General features: G+C 39.1%; 1 protein-coding gene across 2 annotated transcripts in view; it reads right to left on the reverse strand.

Annotated features, from left to right (window-relative positions):
• Positions 1–16,929, reverse strand: part of SLC35F1 (solute carrier family 35 member F1) — a 229,517-nt gene that overhangs the window by 17,118 nt on the left and 195,470 nt on the right. For both annotated transcript variants that reach the window (XM_087718571.1, XM_087718570.1), the window contains exons 4-7: positions 13,648–13,807; positions 12,680–12,836; positions 11,186–11,238; positions 6,308–6,462 (exon numbers count right to left, since the gene is read on the reverse strand). In XM_087718571.1, coding sequence (XP_087574697.1) covers positions 6,308–6,462; positions 11,186–11,238; positions 12,680–12,836; positions 13,648–13,807 — 525 coding nt within the window. The remainder of the gene's footprint in view (positions 1–6,307; positions 6,463–11,185; positions 11,239–12,679; positions 12,837–13,647; positions 13,808–16,929) is intronic.

Below are 16,929 nucleotides of genomic sequence, written 5' to 3' on the forward strand. Positions count from 1 at the left end.
CCAAGTATGGCAATTATAAATTATTTCACATTTGGCAGGTTCATGATTTATGAATAGCAAATTGAAATATATTGATATTTTACCCACCAACATTTGGAATTTTTTAGATTACTACATTGTCTTTAAAATGATGTTGCATATTAGCTTTAGCTGCTGATTCACACAGCAAAAGAAAATAATTTAAAAAGGATTCAGCTGAAAAAAATTCATCAAATTTCCTTGTCTTGAAAATTATTTTCTTCAATACTTAATTAGAACCTTGGAAGTTTGATTGATTCTCTGAGTTCATTAAAAGCATTCAAAAGTTGTTTGCATTTGTACTTAAACATGTTTGTATGTAGATTTGCTTGATAGATATAATTGACAGTGTGGTGGATATGATTAGAAACTGTGGGGCAAATGTTATCTTGAAAATATTTTAAAGTTGTGAGGACAGACAGATCTAGAAAATAAGTTAATGTGTCCTGATCCTCTCATGGATGACTTCCAAGTAATTTTGGCAATAAACCCAGCCTTCTTCAGATGTTTCACTGTATTTTATAAAATAGACTTGCCCTTTGGTCAGGCATCAATAGCAATATCTGTAGGGAAAAATAGGCAGTGGTGTAAATCTGTTGTGTTGTTCAAATCTGTAGCATGTACTGTTTCTTCATGGTGTCTAGAGTGAAAGCTTTCCCACTGGTTCTATCTTAGTTGAAAGCCAATTAATCAAGACCATCAGCCCAGCCAATTCTACAACTGTTAATTGCTGTGTTTCTCAACCTCACATGGACAATTCTGGGAGCTGAAGCCCACACAGCTTAAGGTTCCTAGATTTGAGAAGTATTGCTACATATCTAAGCAAAGGTCAAAATGCAGGAGTGGCAGTGGGACAATGGTATGCACCATGCCTGAATTCACCAAGCTATACAGCAGAAAGCACTGGCTTTCAATTGTTCTTTTCCATCTTTTGTCTCAGGCAAATGCCAAGGTTTGCCCAATGCTTGTTATATTTGTTTGAACAACCAACCCAGGAAAAAATAAATAAAACAAACAAACTCAGCATGCAGATAAATTTTACTGGTAGTTTGCAGATTACTTGGGGAGTAGAAAGCCACTCTCATGAACCTGCACTGGTTCTTTTTATCTGCTCATGATATTCTTCTCACATGTAATACGTTACAACTCCTAATAGCAGTGGCTTCATGAGAATGAACACCAAATTACATACATGATGCCATTTCTCTACTACTGAATAGCATTTCTCTACTACTGAATAGCATCTTGCAATTCCTACTGTTATGGTCTATATGCTGATTTTTCGAGTCAAAGGCCGAAGGGCCTGATCCTATCATGTGGAGAGCTAGCAGGGAATCAATCAAACAAACAAATAAACAAGGGACACCATTAGGAGGAATAAGCAGTTTTAGATTCTGGCAGAGAACCCAGGATGTACCAACAACTTTGAAGGACAGAGCAAAGATGAGCTGCTTGGTTACACAGAAAGCAAGGGAAAGACCCTTAATGAAGTGCGCTGAGGTGTGCTTGTAGCTAGGATTACTTAGGAACAGCTGCTACAGCAATGACAAAATGAAGGCAAAGAGTGAGTGTGCTTCCTATTTCTTTGTTGCCATCTAGTGGTCATCAAGATTTGGGAGTGGATCACTACAAGGAAGTTTGTTATAGTAGCATCTTCTATATCATTGGGTTTTGCTTTTCAGGACCATATAGAACAGTGGTGTGGAACTATGGTCCTTTTATGATCTGTGAACTTCAACTCCCAGCCAGCTCAGGAATTCTGGTCCAAGAATTATGGGAGTTGAAGTTCACAAATTGTAAAAGGTTAGTTCCACATCCCTGTTCTATATGGTCCTGAAAAACAATGAAGGTGTAAGTTAAATACAACATCTCCTACCTCTTTCAGTTCTGAAGGACAGAGGAAAAGGGTTCTGAACTATATGGATCGCCATTTTTTTTTCAGGTTTTCCTTGAAGAATGATAAAGAATGATTATTTAGGACATCAGGAGTTTAATACTTAACTACTACTGATGAAATATGGATTCCTGATTTGGTAAGAAAATTTCTGATGATAAGGTGAACAAAAACCAGCACAATTTTCTAGAGGACATTATATGTTGTGGGTTTGCCATGTGAGAAAAGATTGATAATAGAGTATGTTTAGCCACAGTAGGTGTCTAGCAAGATCAATTACTCATTACACAGAATTACTGTTAGATGTAATTTTATAAACCAAATTACCTGCCAGGGTTTCTTAGATGGAATTTACTTTCTTAAAGCGTAACTCCTAAGTCATTATAATTTAATAAAAATATGAATGCAATTCTCCCTCATTATAAATAATCTACTCAATTATTCATGAGTCATAATGCCATATTTCTCACTTCTTTTGCATTCATCTTCTTTGCAACAACCTAGCCTACGGTCCTAATGAATACAGGGCAGATTATAAATCTTGAAAAGTTCAGCTCTAAAGGCAAGTTAAGATGATTCAATACAATACAATACAATACAATACAATACAATACAATACAATACAATACAATACAATACAATACAATAGCAGAATTGGAAGGGACCTTGGAGGTCTTCTAATCCAACCCCTGCCTAGGCAGGAAACCATAAAGCGGCTCAGACAAATGGCTATCCAACATCTTCTTAAAGACTTCCAGTGTTGGGGCATTCATAACTTCTGGAGGCAAGCTGTTCTAAGTTGCTTCTGTCCTTGATCAGTTTCCACCCATTGCTTCTTGTTCTACCCCCAGGTGCCTTGGAGAATAGTTTGACTCTCTCTTTTTTGAGGCAACCCCTGAGACATTGGAACACTGCTATCATATCTCCCCTAGTCCTTCTTTTCATTAAACTAGACATACCCAGTTCCTGCAACCGTTCTTTAAATGTTAGTCTCCAGTCCCCTAATCATCTTTGTTGCTCTTCTCTGCACTCTTTCTAGAGTCTCCACATCTTTTCTACATCGTGGCGACCAAAACTGAATGCAGAATTCCAAATGTGGCCTTACCAAAGCATTATAAAGTGAGATTAACACTTCACGTGATCTTGATTCTATCCCTCTGTTTATGTAGCCTAGAACTGTGTTGGCTTTTTTGGCAGCTGCTGCACACTGCTGGCTCATATTTAAATGATTGTCCACTAGCACTCAACTCCTTTGAACGGCTAAAATCCTTTTCCAATTACTTTCCAAAGCAAAATAAAGATAGTTCCTTGCTTGATTTATATTTTCTTTGCTATAGGTCAGAGGAAAGAGACACCGAAAGCTAGCAGTTCCTTGAAAGTATCATAACAGTGAATTTTGGAAGAGATATTAAAGAGCTGGGATAGTTCTTATTAACCAATAAAGCCTTTTTGCTCTCCCATGAAGAAAGGCTTTTGTCCAGGGGTGGACTGTTGGGGGTTCGCAGGGGTTCAGGAGAACTTCTAGCTAAGATTTTGTGCAGTTCGGAGAACCCCCAAATCCCACTCCTGGTTGGCCCTACCCACCCCACCCCACCCCTCCCAGGAGTCCCCACGTGGCTCATTTTGGATGCAGTTAAGTGCAGGGTGCACATGAAGGCTCAGGGAGGGCGAAAAACGGGCCTACCAGAAGTTCGGGAAGGCCAGAAATGGGTCCATTTCTGGCCTCCAGAGGGCCTCCAAACGGCCTCCAGAGCCTGGGAAGGCTGTTTTTGCCCTCCTGAAGGCTCAAGGAAAGCCTCCAGAGCCCAAGGAAGGCAAAAACTCCCCCCCCCATGGTGCAGAAAGTTGACTAGGCCACGCCCACCATGGCCATGCCCACTCATCAGAGAACCCCTTGCTAAAATGTTTGAAGCCCACTCCTGTTTTTGTCCACTGGTCAGTGATTACAAAATAAAAGGGATGATGTAGCTGAGGAGAAGAGCAGCTGGGCTGAAACCAAAGCAAGTGAAAAATGTGCAGACGGAAATCATCCTCAGCATGATAATTAACACAAGCAATTCAATATGAATGCCTTATGCCTATGGTGATCAGGGATACTTTCACTCCTTGTACAAGAACAAAGCCAGGGATTACACCAGGACACAGGACACTGAAGGCATCTGCTAGTTACAAGTTGAAAAATATCACATCAAGTTATTTGCAACCCACAACATCCGGGTTATACAATTCTAAACTGGAACTCTGTTTTGTCCAGCTGGGAAAATCTCAGAATGCCCTTATGTAGCAGATGTTGCTTAATAATGGCTTCTTTTCCTTAGCAACACATAAGATTTAATCTGAACAAATGGGTTATTTAAGCATTGAATTTTAAAAACTTACGGCTTATGTTGATCAGCGCATCCTCTTGGTTTTAAGCTTCCTGTTTAATCCTCTTCATTTTAATTGCTTTGCATTATCCGTTTTACCTTTTCATTATATTGTAAGCCAACCATCTCACTGTAACCATGAGATGGGTGGCATGAAAATTTAATAAATATGTTGAGATTATATTTGATCTTATATTAATCAGATTCAAGATAATTCCCCATATTTTCAGACTCTTTGCTTGTTCTCATGCTAGAAGAGTTTATATATCAAGATAAGTCACAATCCAACGACTCTTCAGTTGCCACAACCATCCTGATGCAACCTTGCTTAACCCCCTGGGTTGAGACTCCCTTCCGATAATGACTGATACACAAATCAGAGAATTGCTTTTCTGCTATATTCAGCAATCCGAGGAGGAATGCTGTACAGTGCTGGTGTCACAACTATTCAGAACAAGTTGGACTGAAAACAGTATGAACTTTGAAGATTAACAGTGCCAGCAGCACTTAGACTTATATACGGCTTCAGGGTGCTTTACAGCCCTTTTTAAGCAGTTTACAGAGTCAGCATATTGCCCCCAACAATCTGGGTCTTCATTTTACCCACCTCGGAAGTCAGTGAGAATCAAACTCCCAGCAGTTGGCAGAATTAGCCTACAATACAATAAGCCATGGTGGCACAGTGGTTAGAGTGCAGTAGTTAGAGTGCAGTACTGCAGGCTACTTCTGCTGATCACCGGCTGCCAGCAGTTTGGCAGATCAAATGTCACCAGGCTCAAGGTTGACTCAGCCTTCCATTCTTCCAAGGTTGGTAAAATGAGGACCCAGATTGTTAGGGGCAATAGGCTGATTTGGTAAAACCTCGTAGAGAGGGCTGTAAAGCTAATACTGCACTCTAACCAAGGCTCTTACATGCTATCACCATTAGTACAATGTCAATGTTAGCAAGGCAGTGATCAATTTCTCATATACAGGTAACCCTTGATTTAAAACCATTCATTTAGTGACCATTTGCCATTACAACAACACTAAAGTAACTTATGACAGATCCTTTAGCTTAAAATCGGCCCAACTTCCCCATGGTTCTGTGATCAGAATCCCAATGCTTGGCAACTAGCATATATTTATAATGGTTGCAGTGACCTGGGGTCGTGTGGTCACTATTGGTCAGCTTTCCACCTGTCTTCCAATGAAAAAAATAAATAGGGGAAGCCAGATTCACCTACCAACCATGTGAGTCACTTAACAACTGCTGTGATTCACTTAACTGGACTGGATTACTGTAACGCGCTCTACATGGGGCTGCCACTGAAGAGTGTTCGAAGACTGCAGTTGGTCCAGAATGCAGCCGCGCAAGCAATATTGGGTGTACCTAGATATGCCCATGTTACACCTATCCTCCGCGAGCTGCACTGGCTCCCCATTGGTCTCCGGATGCGCTTCAAGGTGCTAGTCGTTACTTTTAAAGCCCTACATGGTTTAGGACCTGGCTACCTGAGAGACCGCCTCCTGCCATTCACCTCCCAATGACCAATAAGATCACACAGACTGGGCCTCCTTCGGGTGCCGTCGGCCGATCAATGTCGGTTGGTGGCTCCCTGGCTCCCTTCTCTGTAGCTGCTCCGGCCCTATGGAACGATCTTCCCGTGGAGATCCGGACCCTTACTACTCTTCCGGCCTTCCATAAAGCTGCTAAGACCTGGCTGTTCCAGCAGGCCTGGGGCTGTTGATTAGTATCCAGCCCCTAACAGTATGCATGGTGTGAATTTTTAACCATTGTATTTTTATTTTTAATTTTTTATATATGTTTTTGTCTTGCCTGTAAGCCGCCCAGAGTCCCAAGGGAGTGGGTGGCATACAAATGTCAATAAATTGAAATTGAAAAAAATGAAATTAACTGTGGCAAAAAAAAAAAGATTATAAAATTGGGCATAATTCACTTAATAACCACCTCGTCTAGCAACAGAAATTCTGGTCCTAATTATGGCCGTACGTTGAGGACTACCTGTAACCAGATCAGTCCACTTACCTTGTAGTAGAAGAGAAAGAATCCGCAGAAAAGGCTGTATAAATCTGCTGTAAGGAGGGAGAGGTTGACTGCTGTAGCGCTCGTTTTCTTAATCACCACAGGCATGAAGCTATAGAGGCCAAACATGCAGGCACTAAAGCCAACATACAGTAATCCTATAGGAAGGAAGGAAGGAAGGAAGGAAGGAAGGAAGGAAGGAAGGAAGGAAGGAAGGAAGGAAGGAAGGAAGGAAGGAAAATGATAAGCAGTCAGTACCATCTTGCCCACCTTTTTCTGAAGGCAACGTTTCTAACTGTCAAGGTGTGCCAGGAGAGAGGGAAGATGGCCTTAATTTATTTGTGATCTGAGGTGGCAGAGTCAGCCGAGACATAATCCAGGAAAAATATAAATCTTACCTTCAGGTATGTACTTGCAGGAAATGGAATAAAAAAAGTGAGAGTGGCCTGTGACGTTTCATTGTCATGGCACACATTTCAATCCTGACTTTTCTGACAAAGCTCCTGTGTATTTGGCTACCTAAAGTACGGCTGACTTGAAATGTTACAAGAATGTCATTCTGGGCCCTTCCTTGTTTGATAATTTCAAATCTTCCAGTTTTCACAGTCACTGCCTACAGTTCTAACACTCCGCCCTCACCCTCCCTGTCTTCGATATTCTATATTTGTACGACGTTGCTACAAGAATGATCATCATAGCAAAATAATCGTATGTACTACAATCACAAAAAAATAACAGTATCCCCAAATTTACAGGTATAACTAATAACCGAAATTCAAAAGCAAAGTTAATCCACAAGAATTATCAGCAAAAAAGAGATCAACGAGAGGCAACATCTCCCCTTTATTTATTTATATACTGCCTTTATTGTTTTAATGGATAACTCAAGATTGCAAACATATTTAATGCTCCTTCTTCCTCCTATTTTCCTCCACAGCAACAATCTTGTGAAATGGGTTGGACCGAGAGATAGTGACTGGCACAAAGTCACCCAGCTGGCTTTCATGCCTAAGGCAGGACTAGAACTCCCAGTCTCCTGGTTTATAGCCTGGGACCTTGACTATTAAACTGAACTGCTTCTATCTGTATAACTAGGCAAATTCCGAATACTGTTTCTTTCCCTGTGTGATTTATGTCACAATCTCATATCATTTTTTCCTGAAGACTTTTTCCAGAACAAACATACCATAAATTTACTAAGGCAATGTAATTACTTTCAGTTCCTTGGACACATGAAAGTCTATTTACAGCAGGGTTAGGATTCTTTTTTTCCTCAAGAGCTACTTTCCTTTTGGTTTAAAGATGGAGCTACTGGTGGAACTGATGGATACTATTAAAATGCAGCCATCCATCTTCTAGTACACAGTACATATTCAGCACTTAATGTACACTGGGGAATGGGGTGGGGAGGTTTTTGGGAGAGAACAGTTAAATGTCTCCTTCTCAACATTTCCATTACTTCTTAGCTTTGAAGAAAGCTGTTAAGCTTTTGCAAAGAAGATGGTGCATCTTTTATGATGGAAATAGGTAAGAGGCTAGCAAAGCTGAATAGAGAAGGTTGCTTTTTTGTGGTATTCTGTGTCTAGAGCCTTGGCAAGGTCTGCAGAGCCCTTACAGGCCACATATTGTTCTGTTGCACACATTGTTAAGCAATTCTGCTACAATTCACACACATTTGTGAATTGTTGCACACATTCACAAAAACACACAAAGCAAGTCTTTGCTTATGGGTATCTGCAAGGAAGACCAAAAGGGTGAATAACTTCATGTGTGTCATGCCATTCATGTCATTTGCATAACAATGTCATAATATTAATAATGTCATAATGTTTGTCATCATCATGACTTCCCTGTATTTCTATACTTAGACTCCCAATATTTTTCTGCACTGTTTTTTTTTTAAAATTGTATTTCTATCCCACGGCAGTCTAATATTTCTTTGGTGGCTTCATCCATTGCATGATTAAAAACACTAATGAAAAAATGATCATTAACTGCCCAACCAAAAGACATGATGTAACCAAAAGACATAATATAATCAGAATAAAATACCAGGAAGTAAATGAAAAGGAATAAAAGAAGGCACATCGTGCATGCTTTGTTAAAAAGATAAAACTGTCCAAAATATTAGTTTATGTAGGAGATGACCAGGCTGAGCTTGAGGGAGAGGTCAAAGGTGCCATAAGTCACGAGTCCCATGCCCACAAGAGATCTAAGTACACCCACCTTGAATGCCTCTTTTATCTCCCATGCATTTCCCTTTACAGTCAGTTGGCCAGATTCCTGTAGAAAGCTTAAGCTTTCAGTAAACTTTTATACTCATTTATACTCATTTGAACTGCCTGAATCTCTTAATTTCCTGGGCACTTGACAGTTTCTTTTGCAATATTTTGAAAATTAGCAAGGAGGGGGCTAGCCTATCACCTGCTATTAACATAAGTTTTCAGCAAGCACACCAGGAACTCTGGCATACTGAAATTAACACGATGAACTGGAAGTAACTGAAAGTAGAAACACAAGTTTTCAAAATACTCTACTCAGCTGAGAAGGAAAATCAGAAAAAGGAAGAGGACTTTGCTCAAACATACTTAGATCATCTAAATTATGTCTCAAAGCTATATATAGGTAGCCCCAAAGAAACCTTGAGCATGAACCCTGGAAAGCGTCCAAATCTGTTACCAAATTATCATGTTTAATGTAATAGAAGGGGAAAAGAATAATATTAATATTAATAATATTAATTGTATTTCATTGGAATGATATGTCCAAGTTTCATTGGAATAATATATCCAAGGGATGTCCAATCTTGACAACTTTAAGACTTGTGGACTTCAACTCCCAGAATTCTCCCAGCCAGTCATGGATACGTAAATAAAATGGATACATGTAAATAAAATCAACTTGACATTAATTATTATCCCAACTCTGTCCATTCTAACCCCCAAAAAGTTGCATCTCACTGATTTAGCCTAATGCGCAAATGGAATCCAAAATCAAGTGCTCTCTGCTCTAACAAAACATCTGCTTTTGCTAATTAAAGGATAGCAAAAATATGCTTCAGAGGCTACCTGTTTACAGACTAGTGAAGCTGGAGGGCCTTTGCCTCATTGCTGCTGGTGATTAGTTAGTTCCCATCACCAAACATATTTCTCTAATTTCTTCTTAAAAGGGAAACGAGTCCCTGAAGCCTTGTAAAAATCTCAACTGCATGATAAAAAAGACCAGTCATGCTTTACATTGATCCGTGTTCAATTTAAGAGCCATACTGAACAAAGCAGGAAGATCTTTGCAACTGAAGGTAATAGCAGATGTGGGCAGCTTCATTAAGGTTTGGGGATAATCAGAGGAAATGATGAGGGAAGACCCAATGGGAGTAATGGTTGAGTGTGTCATTATAACTGCAATTCCCAGCTATTGCCTCTGTAACCAGTCAGCTTAAGGAGCTCTTCAACTGCTGCTGTTGATATTCATTTGGAAAGGAAGCTAACCAGGAGCTGTTGAGGCCCATTAAGCATATTACCTCCCTTATTCCTCGTTATAAGTGCAGTTGGATTCAATGTGCCTTTTTACATTAACTGGCATTTGTAGCCTTCTATTGCAGTTGGCATCAAATGCCTTCTTTATTGTAGTACTAAAGAAATGAGCCTTCTAGACAAAACCATTTGCTTAGCACAGCAGTGGTGTATACAGATAATAGTTTCTTCAGCTGAAAAAAAATGGTACAAAGATTACACCCCCTAGTACTGGAATGGGACAACTCGCCATAGCCAACTTACCACAGTCAACTCACCATGGCCAACTCACTGCAGGACAATTCGCCACGGCCAGCTTGCCATGGGACAACTCACTGTGTAACAATTTAACAATTCTATTTAATTATTTAAAATAACTAAAAATGTTTTTAATGTTTGCCATTCACATTTCATTCCGCCCCTCCTTTTGCATCCTTTCTTCAATGATTCTATTCTATGAGTTGTTCTGTGGTGAGTTGGCCGCAATGAGTTGGCCACGGCAAATTGTCATAGACCCTGCCCTCTGTACAGCCGCCTCCTACACATTTTTCCAATTCTTGTACAAGCTATAAAAAAAAATCTTTAAGAACCTCAAGAGGTTAGCAGTGGGGAGAAAGTGAGGCCTCCTTATTTTGTAGGAGGTAGCCAAGAAGGGAGTTGTTCTATCTGCTCTTCATTTTAAGGTTTGTTTGTTTGGGTTTTTTTGCTTTAAGTTAAAAACACACACACCTGACTGGTTTTTTTTAAAATCAAAAAAGAAAAAGAACAGGCCATGAGACTACATCTAGCCAATTCTTAGAAAGTAAAGAAAAGTTTCCCTTGCCACTAAGAAATATGAAAAAAAACCCACATTCTCTCAATTTCTGTTTGCTTTGCTTTTAATTTGCCCATCATCACAAACAGAGCAAATTAATGGGAGTGGACTACTTCATCATTATTTATTAAGCAAAGCAATCAAATTGAATTGAATAACACAAAGCCATTAATGCCTACAACAGTAATTTGCAGATCCAAAAATATTTCAGTATTGTTCACCAATGGGAATGTAAATTTAACTAATTGCCCTTTGACCAGCTCAAAGGAAAAAAACTGTCAGTGATCTGATTGCCACATGTCACTAAACTATAAACTATGATTTGAGAACCCAATGTCAGCATGCTTGATGAACCCAACTAGCATTTATCAACTTTTCAACTTAAGCTCAATTCAGTAAGGGCTGTAAAAAAGATAAATTTCCTATATGATGTTCTCAGGCCTATATAGAGCTAAACCAAAATGTTACCACCACTGCCATTTAAGCAATGCAATAATCTCAAACACAATTTATATTCTGAACAATAAGCAATAGTAAAGCAACTTCTAGTCTTACCTATTTGCCAGTCCCAGGGCACTTTTAACAATTCTTTGTGTTCCATTATGGCACTGGGAGAAAAATAAAGAAATGTTTTCTTAAGGAAAATCTTAATTATTTCCAAAAAGTGAAATAAATATGTATATTGTTAAAATAGTGGAAATCTCATGCTCATATTGGTTACTATCAGATTTGTACAAACAGCTTTCACTTTCTCTTTGTAATTAAAATGCAATTAGCAGAGTAATGAGGTTACTAACAGAGAGAGTTATGTAAGGGCAGGAGTAGCCTCCTCTGCGAGTGAGGAGAATAATATAGAAGGAACCTTTTTCCTCACAGAAAAATTCCATATACTACATCAAACCAATGCCTAGTTATAATAGTATATTAACAATTGTAATAATACTAGCAATAAATACTGCAATATTACATGATTGCTCAAGTTAAGTGTCTGTTGTATATTATCTTTTATCAGTTTTTCTGATGGCATTAATATGGTTTTCCTAGAGCTGCGGGGAAAATGGAAAGAAACACATACATGCCTCACAGAGTGAAGCATTAGATTAATGTTTTTACTGGTGACAGATCATATTTTTGTCTTGATGTTGGAATGAAAGTACCAAAACATTTATTAAATGGTATTAAAATAAAAGGACTGAAATCTTTGGTATTACTGAAAAAGTTAATCTCTCTAATATTGATTAGGCAGGGAAAGATGACAAGAATGCATGTCCATACTCTGTTATGATACGTAGAAGTGTCACAGGACAGTGTCCAGATCAGATGTAACTTGATTTAACCCCTTGGAAATGGAGAAAATTACAGGCAGTCCTCCACTTACAACCATAATAGAGGCCAGATTTTGTGTCGTACGTTATGAAGTTCAATAGTGGAGGGACCCATGTGACTAACTTAATCCTACAAACTTTTTTTGCAGCACAGGTTAAGGAAACACAGTTGTTAAGCAAGGGCTACAGACGTTAAGTGAGTCAATGCATTCCTGTGGGAGTTTTTTTTTTTTTTTGCATAAGTACAGTATGTAACAGATCCAAGAGTCTACTCTGTCCTTTTCCTCCAAAATTTTGCTTTTTTCATTTTGTTTTTTTTAAGACACCTGAACATCATTGCACCTATTGAGAGCCAATGTACTAGAGTGATTATATGCTGAACTATGATAGAAAAGCATTAGGTTTAAATCTCTTGTTTGTTGCTATGAACCTTTTAGGAGAATGAAAATGAAAGAAAACTAATTTGATCATCTTTTTATATCCATTAATTCCTTGGCTGATACAAAGTTCTAAAAAAAATACTTTTCTATTACCAAACAGTTACTTTTATTTTTGAATGGTAGAATAAGAAAGCAAAGTAGAGAGAGAGGTCCTGATGATTTGACCATTCATGATGAGCAATCTATAGGAAAACACCCAGGAACAAATGGAACATGAGAGGAGATGGCTGTGGATCTTTCTCTATTGGACATGATAGGATGGAGTGATGCCCCTCTTTACTTACAGCTGAATTCCACTGAAGAAGGAACCAAAGAGTCCAATCATCCCTAGGAACTCCACTCTACTCAGATTGCGTACGATGTACTCCTCACAGACATTGGAAATGCCATAGAGAGTGGCCCCACCTAGTACTAGAAGATCACCTATAAGTTTATTTTCTCCTAGGAGCAAAAAGAATTGTAAAAAAAAAAGTAATCACAATATGCTATTAGAAGTTCTACTTCATTCATTCAGAAACACTTTATGAGTTTTATACCAAAGAGTTCTGGCTACCATGACTGAGTCCTCCTCTCAGGACTTCAATCCATGCAAAGGTATATCATAGAGCAGGGGTATCAAATTTGATTTCATTGAGGACCCCATCAGGGTTGTGTTTGACTTCAGGGGGTCAGGGTGGATGTGGCTGGGGGATGGTGGCCAGCTCAATGTCACTCATGTTGGGGTGCCTGTGGTGACCCAAGTGCTCTTTGACAGCAAAAACGGAGCTCCCAAGGGCTGCATGCAGCCCTCCTGAACTCCATTTATGCTTGTAGAGGCACCCTAGGCCGGTCCTTCACTGTTTCAAGGGCGGCCCCACAGGCCATATCTAAGCATTCCATGGGCCGAATCTGGCCCCCAGGCCTTGAGTTTGACACCCCTGTCATAGAGCCATGCTGCCTCAGGAGATTGTTTCACACATATTATAAAGTGAATTGTGACTAGCAAAAAAATGGGGCAAAGATTCTATGGCCCTTCACAGGCTGTTTGGAACTCCAGGCATCACAAAATTCCCACATTGGTCTTATCCAGCATGCGGAGTAGTGAGAGATACTGGTAAAAATAATTCAGCAAGATCCTGAAGGCTACTTCTGACATCATTAGGTAATCCATTATTTTCTCAAGCTGCCATGTTTCTACATGCAGACATTTCCAGGGAACTTAGAAACAACAACAAAAACCACACCATTTCCTTTTTAATATGCCAAAACGTACCTGCTCCTTGCTGTCTTCCAACAAGAACATCTGCTCCTGCCATGCAGCCCATGCCCAGAATGCACACCACAATTCCGATGAAATGCACTGCTTTGTATCGCACCAGGAGGAAGAACCAAGAAAGTAAGATCACCACTGGAATCACAAAACAATCTAGGAGCTGTAGGGGAAGGGGGAGAATAATAAAGAAAGAAAGAATTCTGATTGGAGTTTTTGAATGGAGGATAATCACATAGATCTGTAATTCAAAAAGGGTTTGATTGAAATGGTTATTTCAGACATACCTGGCAAATTATTTGGGAGCAAAACTAAAGATAGTCTCTGCAAAACCCAGCACAAGAGGAATACTTGATATTTCTTGGCCCAAATAATGCTTTTAAATCTAATTTTCCTGGGAAATTAATGGACAACTTTGGATGCAATCAATCCACTTTCCAGGAAGAATGTTTCGTATTCAGAGCAACCCTTAGATAATATCATCATTAATAAGATTCAGATGGTTTCAGTCATGCCACTTGCTTAAACCACTGATAATTCTCATGATTAGTGTTTCTTTTCCTCCTCTGAAAATACAATGCACAGAAGTTATCTGTGCAACTATATTGCTAATCATCAGCTTGGACATTTAAGTAAGAATTGTATGTGTTGAGGTATGTACCTATACAGACAGATATGTGCTCCCACAAACATACTCATACAGTTAGAAGAATCAGAGCTAAAATGAAATCTGAAGTTGAAGAGCTGAAGAGAGGAGCAACACATAAGTCATTGGTTGAAAGGATTTCTGGGAGTTGTTTAATTTAACTGAGATGAGTTCACAATGTGTGCATTCTCATGGAAGAAAAGCTTCTGAATTTTCCCTTTCAAAGTAAGATGATGATAATGATGATGGTGATGGTGATGATGATCATCATCTATTCTTTTTTTTTTTGTGGTAAACTGATTACAGCTGGTCAGCTGTTTGTAGTTCAAAAGTTTTATTTCTTTTAAAACAAACATTTCATCATTCCTCAATCAGTAAGACATCGAAGTACAATTTTTGTGTGTCAAAATAGTTCTAGTTTACCATCAAATTCTTGTCTAGCCTAATGTTCCCTCCCTCCACCCTCCACCCCAACCCCCCTCCTCCTTTCCCCCCCCGACTTCCCAGAACCCGTACACGGTATGGATTTTTAACAAACAGTCTAAAATCTATTGAGAAAAAAGAAATAAAGAAATTAATGACATTCTACATTGACCTTAGCTTCTTCTTGCTAAGCTAACTTTAAACAATTTAAGTCATTTCCGATCTTAAGCATAGGCTAACTGGAATTTCTTGGTCCCGTATTTATTTTGTATATAGTCAATCTATTTTTTCCAGTCTCGTTTATATCTCTCATTTGAGTTATCTTTAAGATATGCCGATATTTTAGCCATCTCGGCTAAGTTTGTAACTTTCAATGTCCATTCTTGAGTTGTAGGCAAGTCTTCCTTCTTCCAGTATTGCGCCACCAACAGTCTTGCTGCCGTTATTAGGTGCAGAATCAAGTTAGTCTCTACATCATCATCTATTCTTGAAGGATACTGGCAGACAAGCTGGACTAAGAAAATTTGTTAGCCACCAAATGAGACCTAGAAGCAGTGGTGGGATTCAGCCTGTTCGCACCTATTTGGGACAACCGTTTGTTAACTTTCTAAGCAGTTCAGAGAACCAGTTGTTGGAATAAATCTCATGTTGTTTTTTCCCCACTTTATAGCTAATCCTGTAAGGAAAGCAGGAAGGAAACATTTTGGTGCTGTTTCTAGCCTAATCTTTATAGCCCTGCTTACCAAAACTGCCTCTACAGTTAACCCTTATTACATTGTAACAGCTAAGGCGAAGTGCCCACTGATATGAGTGACGTTGAGTTGGCCATGCCCACCAAGTCACATGACCACTGAGCCACGCCCATCCAGCTGGTTATTTGGGCAGAGAACCGGTTGTTAAATTATTTGAATCCCACAACTGCCTAGAAAATATTGATCTCAACTCATTTAAGGATGATGGAAATTGTCTTATTTGGGCTTTGATAGCATCAGCCCAAATGGATGACTATACAAGTACATCACATTCCACTTTCATTAGCTTTGGTTATTTAGACATAAGTCTATGTAATATAGACATATACCAGTGTTTTCAGCTGATATATCAGTGAAGAATAAAAGGATGTTTTATAATTTAGAGGTATTAAGTAAATAACTTCCAGGCATTTTAAACTCAAGTTCTCATTAATTTTGGGCAGTGTGATGGCTCACCATTGAGCTTGTCAACAGCCAGGTTTGAGACCTCAGTGTCATGCAATGGGCTGAATACCCATCTTTGCCTAAAAAGGTAAAGGTTCTCCTCGCACATACTATGTGCTAGTCGTTCCCAACTCTGGGGGGGGGGGGGGGGGTGCTCATCTCCGTTTCAAAGCCATCTTTATTTTGCTTATTTTTTGCTTTGCTCCTGTAAGACACATGGGTGCCTTACAAAGACAGCTGTAAAACATATAAACAATAAAAAACATAAAACGTTGCCTCCTAATTGTTAGAAGAAAACTTGTTTCCACTCCAAAGATAATATGTTCCAAATACTGATTTTAAAGGATAAGCCACATTATTCAGTTTAACTTCAACATTTTTTAAAAAACCAAACCTTAATTGCTACTGATCAGTGTCTGCCTTTCTGGATACCAAGAAAATCAGCTACCAACACTTTTCTCAAAGACCAACCTGCTGTACAATGCAGAGAATGCCATCTGAAGTCCAAAAGATTGGTCTCTTGTTTTGTTTTGTTTTGCTTGTTAATTAACAATTACAGACAAAGAGAAGCCAAATTATATCAAATACTTTCTACCATATGTCACAGTCTCTCCATCTCTTTAACTGCTAAATTTAATATCATTAAAATAAAAATGGTACAAGTGACTTACGGAATGGCATCAAGATAAAAGCTAACAAACAGACATGTAAACAATATGCCACCCCCCCAAAGCAAAACAAAAACAGACAAAAGAAACATGCCAAAGCCCATCTATGCTCACACATTTCTTCTTCTTCAACCCTCTCACCTGTGCACAAACAAGCAACACCATACTAGAAGTTCACACCAGACCCCATTCAGCCCCAAACAGGCAGCATTCCCATCTTCATACTCCATAGGCAGATCTCACGCATACGACAGCTAACAAATTACCTCCCTAGAATTTATGTTCAATGGCTCTTAGACTTTTATACCACTTCACAGTGCTTTTACAGTCCTCTCTAAGCAGTTAACAGAGT

The sequence above is a fragment of the Thamnophis sirtalis genome, unplaced genomic scaffold (assembly GCF_051295495.1).
Source record: "Thamnophis sirtalis isolate CommonGarterSnake01/CBP01778 unplaced genomic scaffold, rThaSir2_p1.2 scaffold_6, whole genome shotgun sequence".
Classification (NCBI taxonomy): domain Eukaryota; kingdom Metazoa; phylum Chordata; class Lepidosauria; order Squamata; family Natricidae; genus Thamnophis; species Thamnophis sirtalis.